The following is a 7,106-nucleotide window of genomic DNA, read 5'->3' as shown; positions in this document are numbered from 1 at the left end:
ATAATCCCGCACCAAATTAAGTACTTGAGGACACAGGATCGACTTAGACTTGATCAAATAGTAAACTGCACAGAAGCTATAGCCTACAGTTAGCTAACAACATTTTAATCGCTATTTAAAAAGAAGATGCCTCTCCTTGGTTGCACTTCCAAATTAAAGCAGAAACTTATTACAAAAAAAAGAAAAAAGAAAAAAAGAAAAATCGAAGAGCTGCGCTAGCATATATATATATATATATATATGTAATGAGGAGTATATCTTTGAGCTTAGCAGTGTTGCTGCATTTATTTGTGAAACTTTGTTTGTTGTGTGAGATTGTAGTCTCTGATAACTACTCTTTTGCTTCTTCTTATAAGCAGCCATCTTGCCACGACGATGAGAAGTCCGCATTGTTGCAGTTCAAGAAGAGCTTTATCATTGACAAATATTCTTCTTCTGATGAAGGTGCTTACCCCAAGGTTTTGCAGTGGAATAAAAATGCCAGCAACTGCTGCATGTGGGATGGAGTCCGATGCGATAAGGAAACAAGTCATGTGATTGAGCTTGATGTTAGCAGTAGCTGTCTTTTTGGTTCTATCAACTTCAACAGCACGCTTTTTAACCTCCTCCATCTTCGGAGGTTGAACCTTGCCGACAACGATTTCAATTACTCTCAAATTCCTTCTGCTCTCAAAAAGTTTCCAAGTCTAAATTATCTCAATCTCTCTCAATCTCGTTTCTTTGGTCAAGTTCCCATAGAAATTTCATACCTGTCAAATTTAGCAGCTCTTGACTTGTCTCTCAATTTCTATGGAGATAGTGAAGTAAGGTTTTTGAAACTAAGAAATCCCGTTTTATCTAACCTAACCAATTTGGAATTTCTTCATCTTGGTTCGGTTGATATGTCATCTGCAGTACCTATTTTCCTAAAAAATTTCTCTTCGTTGGTTTCATTAGATTTAGAAAATTGTGACTTGTATGGTGAATTTCCTGCAGAAATTTTTCAGCTGCCAAATTTACAAGCTCTTATTGTAAGTGCCAATGAAAATCTCACTGGATATTTGCCTGAATTCCACCAAAATAATCCTCTTAAACATTTGCAACTTGAGGATACAAGGTTTTCTGGTAGTCTACCTTCTTCAATCGAAAATCTCCACTCGCTGGAGTATTTCAGTGTTCAGAGGTGCCATTTTTCAGGACCTATTCCATCTTCGCTGGGTAAGCTCACCAAGCTGACCATACTAGATCTTAGACGAAATAGTTTAATTGGTCATATTCCGTCTTCTCTTCAAAATCTTACCCGTCTTATATATTTGGCACTTGACAATCAGAAAAGCGATCCAATTCTATCTTGGATCGGAAATCTTACCCAGCTAGTTGTGCTTTCTCTACATCAAAATGAATTTCATGGCACGATTCCTCAATCCTTATCCAAACTCACGAATCTTAAATTACTTTCATTAGCTGCAGATAATTTAGGACATGGGATGGTAAAATTTGACGTGTTTTTGAAAATGAAAAGTCTAAGTGCGCTTATATTATTGAATATTAACTTGTCGTTTCAATTTGAGAAAGGAAACATGAACGCATCATTGCCAAAGTTCAAGGCTCTAATCATGTCTTCTTGCAACTTAATTGAGTTCCCCAATTTCCTTGGGAATCGAAGTAAACTAAAGGCATTGTCACTGGCGGGAAACATGCTACGAGGGCCACTTCCAATTCCTCCACCATCGATCAAAGAATTCGATGCCTCAGACAACATGCTCAGTGGAGAAATTCCGCCGCATTATTGCAATCTGACTTCTCTTAATTACCTTCGTTTGTGTGGGAACAACTTGAGCGGTGAAATTCCAGCATGTTTAGTAAATCCTTCACATTCCATGTCGGTAATTCGTTTGGGAAGAAACTCTTTTCACGGCATTATCCCTGAAATGTGCAAAAATGGAGGAAATTTGGAAATGCTTGATCTCAGTGATAATAAGCTGCAAGGACTGTTACCACGCTCATTATCCAATTGTAAGAAATTTCAAGGTCTTATTGTCTCAAAGAATCAATTGATTGATGTTTTTCCATCTTGGTTGGGTGCCCTTCCATATTTAAGATTTCTGGTATTGAGCCATAATGGGTTCTACGGTGCAATTGGGAAGGTTGAAAAGGATTTGGAGTTTACAAAGTTGCAAGTGATGGATCTATCTTTCAACAATTTCGTAGGTGAGTTGCCATCTGAATACATCTCCAGTTTGAATTCCATGAAACATATTGACATGGTCAGTAAATTTGCTCCATACATGAATTTTGAGGTGACTTTTCATGTGACTAAAGATTTTAGAGTCTCCTTCACTATTGTGTATGAGGTTAAAGTAACATTCAAAGGGAGAGAAACATATAGAGTCATCCAAAATAACTTTGCTCTTATCGATCTCTCAAGCAACAAATTTGAAGGAGAGATTCCTGAATTGGTTGGGAACCTAACCTCTCTTTGTTCACTCAACCTTTCCAACAACATGCTCACAGGAAACATCCCAACATCTTTGGGAAACTTAAAAGAGCTTGAATCCTTAGACCTTTCTAATAACAATCTCTCAGGGAAGATTCCTCAACAGATGAACGAACTTACATTCCTTGCATACCTCAATGTCTCTCACAACAATCTCATCGGGCCTATTCCGCAAGGAACCCAATTTAGTACCTTTGGAAGTAATTCATTTGAAGGAAATCTAGGATTGTGTGGCAAGCCTTTACTTAACAAATGTGGAAATTTGCCAGCCTTGCCACCATCACATGCCCAAGAATTAGAGTCCCCAATTGAATTAGATCGAAAATTTGTGTGGGTGGGAATTTTAAGTGGACTGGTTGTTGGAGGCATTCTTGGTGACACAGTGACAAGAAGGAATCGAGCATGGACAAGGTTGGTGGAGAAATTTAGATGGATGCTACAAGAAAGGTTCTAGCTTGAAGAGATGACAGAGATTTTGGATTTCGCTTGCTTATGCTTCTTACTGGTTTCGTCCTACTTTTTTTTTTTTTTTTTTTTTTGTGTCTTATTTTTGTTGTATGGTTTGGTTTTAGTGTCTTTGTATCTTGCTCTAGCTTTTAATATGCTCTAACTAAATATGTGAATGTCTTTTATATAGACATGATGAGTGTGCTTTCATGTTAAAATAATAGATTTAAAATTTCCGTATGAATTATTGTATCAAATAAGACTTCCAAACTAAATGATATAGTAGTTAGTATATTTAATATTTAAGTAATTTATTAAATTGGACAAATTGTATCTATGTTGCATGTGTAACTCAGTAAATATAAAGTTCTCAATAACTATTTGAATGAAAAAAGAAAATAAAAAAACCAAAAACAAAAAGGTACTTAGGTAAGGAGTTGATCCAAGTAGTTTGTGAAGATTTAGTCTTCAAAATTTAAATTTTACACAGATAAAAGTAAAAATAATAATAATATTTGTTATTATTAATGATCTATCACTTAATGCAATGAATCTACTTTTTTCATATATGTTTTTTGTTGTGGAAATCAGAAAGGACGAGGAATATAAAAACAATAAAATGCAAACACGATTTAACGAGGTTCGGCCAAAGAATTGCCTATGTCCTCGTACTCAGGTTCTGAGCTTCTGCTATTATTGATAAATGAGGAAAAACAAGAGCTTAACAGGTTCTATAATGGCGAATCACTCAAAAAACACCCAACCCAATTCGTAAGCCCATATATAGCCTCACTCAACTCAACTCTAAACAATTTCACAAAGAAATTGTTCCTACACCTATAGAACACTTTGATGAATTTGTACAAACAAAAAAGCCTTAACTTTCTCTCTCAATCTCTGAAGAACAAACTCAACCTTTGCTCTGTAACTCTGCAAATTCCAGAAGTGAACAAGAAGAAGACGATGACCGTTATACATACATCGTTGCTATTGCTGATGTGGCATTTTAAATGACATGGACCAATGGCAATTAATCCTTCACATAACCACCATAACCAACTCACATGGCTTGCACGTGATTCAGTTAACCTGAAAAACCCACCGTCATGCCAATATGACACCGTCCCACTTAAACCATTAAAACCAAGTTAAAACATTGTCGTTCTTCTCAATACTGTATAAACATATTACACCAAAACGGTGCTGTTTCTTACTTCCTTTATTCACAAGCCTGAGTATTCGATGCACATCAGTTCTTAACTCCTCAGCTCTTGAGGATTACTTCTTTACATTTTTGGTTTTAGTCTTTGGACCTTGAGTTTTAATTTGTTGGCTTTAAGGATTATTGTTTTGGAGATGTATGGCTTGATTTTTTGATTGAGTTTCAATGAAGTTATGATTTTATTCTAGATGAAACACCCGAAATACATTGGCGAGGCAGATCATTTTTGGATTAGTTTTTAGAAGGCTAAGCCTTTGAGTGGGACTATTTTTCCTAAAAATTATTATTTCTTATCATACGTCACGCATAGAATGCATTGGAGCATATTTTGATTCTTTGATTTATTGGAATTTATTTCATTGAACTTGGATTTGTGAATGGAAATTTTTATTAGGATTATTGCATTTTTATATATTGAAGCATCTTATTTCAAAATCTTTACTTGTGCAAGTTGTATTTTTATTGGGAAATGAAGCATGTTATTTCAAAATCTTTACTTGTGCAAGTTGTATTTTTATTGGGAAATATAGTTTTGGGGAGTGAATTAATTTAAATTTCTTTTAAAGTTGAGTCGTACTATTTTCCTAAAACTCTATTATCTATATTTTTATTTTTATATATAAATATTGGTGATGCATTAAGTATTTTTGGAGCTACAATATTTTATGGAAGTATTATTGGACTTGGGAAAATATGAATGGGTTTATCTTGCATCACATTTGCATTTGGCATATTTTCCATATAATGATTTTGATACTTGAAGTATTGGAAAAGGACTTTTTTTTTGCAAAGCTATGGTTTTGGGAGTGTTATTTAAAAAGTACTTGGTTTCTACATATCGATATTTTTGGTTTTGGAAATGTGGACTTTGGGAACTCTTTCAAAAATGTATTGTTTTACTTAAACATTTTGGCATTGTTACCCATTTTTAATTGATACAGGAATTGATTTATGATATTATGGATTTGATTTTTTGAGAATTCTGATTTTGATATGGATTTGGTTTAGATGTGGAGCTTACTCGGTCTAGTATTTGGATTATGGTGTAGGCCTTGGAGGTTACTCGGTCTCATTTATAGATATGGATTATGGATATTAATTATTTGGTCATTAATGATATGGATACAATTGGGTTGATCTGGAGCATGCTCAGTCAATTGTTGTAAGATCCACCATTTTTGTAGGTCCTAAAATATGAAGTACAAGTTATTATTGAATTTATTTAGCACAATTTACTTTGGAATGGTTTGTGTATGCTATTGTTTGTGAACATGTAAAAAATGATTTTGACCTCACCTATTAATACATAATAGGGTATGATGGTCTTTCACTCTTATTTATTTATGTATGGCTAGAAATTAAATTTGTTGAGGTGGAAAAGAGTGTAAAAGTGGCTCTTTATGATAGGTGTTTTAATGACTTCAAAACCAAGTAAAGCTTAAGAGCAGTTTTGGGTCAAATCTATACAGATAGGTCAACTTCCTGAATTTCTCTAGAAGGCTATAGGAGGAATTATGGAATCCCTAAGTTATGGACATTAGCCCTAGAAGTAAGTTTTCCATGGAATTTTATGGATTGATTTTTTGAGTTTTTTAAAGAAAGTTATTATGGTTTAAGTGATTGTATGTTCGAGCTGACAGGTTTATCCCATTTTTGTTAGGTTTTGAATTTAGATGACCCATGGATATATGGCTATTAGAGTTAGGCGAATTTTGGGTGGGAAAAAGGTTTTCTAGCTTTATATTTTTATGGTATCAGATAATAAAAAATAAATATTTATTATTTTCTTTTATTTATCTTTTTTTTAATCTAAATGAAAAACTGTTTTCTGTCTCATTCATACAAAATCTATTTCGACCACTTTTTCCACCTCTAAACTTAATGATGTTTCAAAACTGGATTGATTCTAGAAACTATGAAAATCAACGAACATTCTGCACTTTGAGTCACCTACCAACAATTTTTTTTTTTTAGATTTAGTTTTGATTTTTCAAATTTTATCCTTTTGCATTTTTTGCTATCTGAGCCAGAATTAGAAACTTTAGAGTTTGTCTTTATATACTTGATTATTGACATGTGTTTATATTATTTTTGAAAAGCAGACTCTTATACATTTTCTTTTAAGTTTGGATTCATTACTTTTGGGATTATGTTGATTTAAAATTTTAATTTTTGGAACTTGAATACTGAATTACTAATACAAAAGTGAAAGAAGCTATTTTTACTTGAATAATTTGTATTGAATGATCTATTTGACATATTTATAAACTTTTGAAATAATATTATGTAAAATAATTATTTTTAGTTAATCAATAAATACTGTTAATAAATACAATTATATGTGATAATACCCCGATCCAAGAAATGCTCCAATTTAAATTTTGATTTTCGACTAAGTTTGATCGAAGTTGATTGGGGCTGTCCAAGTGGTTCCCACAATTATTTTTTGCCACGAGAAAAATTTCTCTTTGACCGAGGCATCATAGCAAAGTATGTGTTGATCCTAGTTCGCAGACTAGCAGCATGCCAAAATCAGAGTTGAGATAAAGAAGTTATAATCAAATTAAGGTACGATTCGAACTAATCGAGCGAGGCAAAAGTTGACTTTTTATTTGTATAAATTATGGCTTTAACTTCTAAGCCATCATATGGTACCTATCGATGGGAGTTTGTAGACTAATGATACACTTAATTGGACCTACAATTGAAAAGTTATTGATCTGTAATTTTATACTTATTATTCTAGGACATACTTTACTGGATAGTTTTTATCAAAAAATGTGTCAAGGGATATTTGAAAATATCATTGATGGATGCCCACATGTCATCAATCTATCGATGATGCATGGCTAACTTTGTTTCCTTTCTTTTTTCTTTTCCTTCTTCTCTTTCCTCACACATGAAGACACACACACACTAACACTATCTTTCTCTCTCTCTCTCTCTCTCTTTTGGGTTGGC

At 33.4% G+C, this 7,106-nt stretch overlaps 1 protein-coding gene across 1 annotated transcript; it reads left to right on the top strand.

The window, feature by feature from the left end:
• The first annotated feature begins 245 nt into the window (after positions 1–245).
• LOC107435260 (receptor-like protein 9DC3) lies at positions 246–2,930 on the top strand. The gene has a single exon (XM_048477701.2). The coding sequence runs from the start codon at positions 246–248 to the stop codon at positions 2,928–2,930; it is 2,685 nt and encodes an 894-aa protein (XP_048333658.2).
• Positions 2,931–7,106: the final 4,176 nt, after the last annotated feature.

The sequence above is a fragment of the Ziziphus jujuba genome, chromosome 3 (assembly GCF_031755915.1).
Source record: "Ziziphus jujuba cultivar Dongzao chromosome 3, ASM3175591v1".
NCBI classification, from domain to species: domain Eukaryota; kingdom Viridiplantae; phylum Streptophyta; class Magnoliopsida; order Rosales; family Rhamnaceae; genus Ziziphus; species Ziziphus jujuba.
This window is presented reverse-complemented; position numbering and strand designations above follow the sequence as displayed.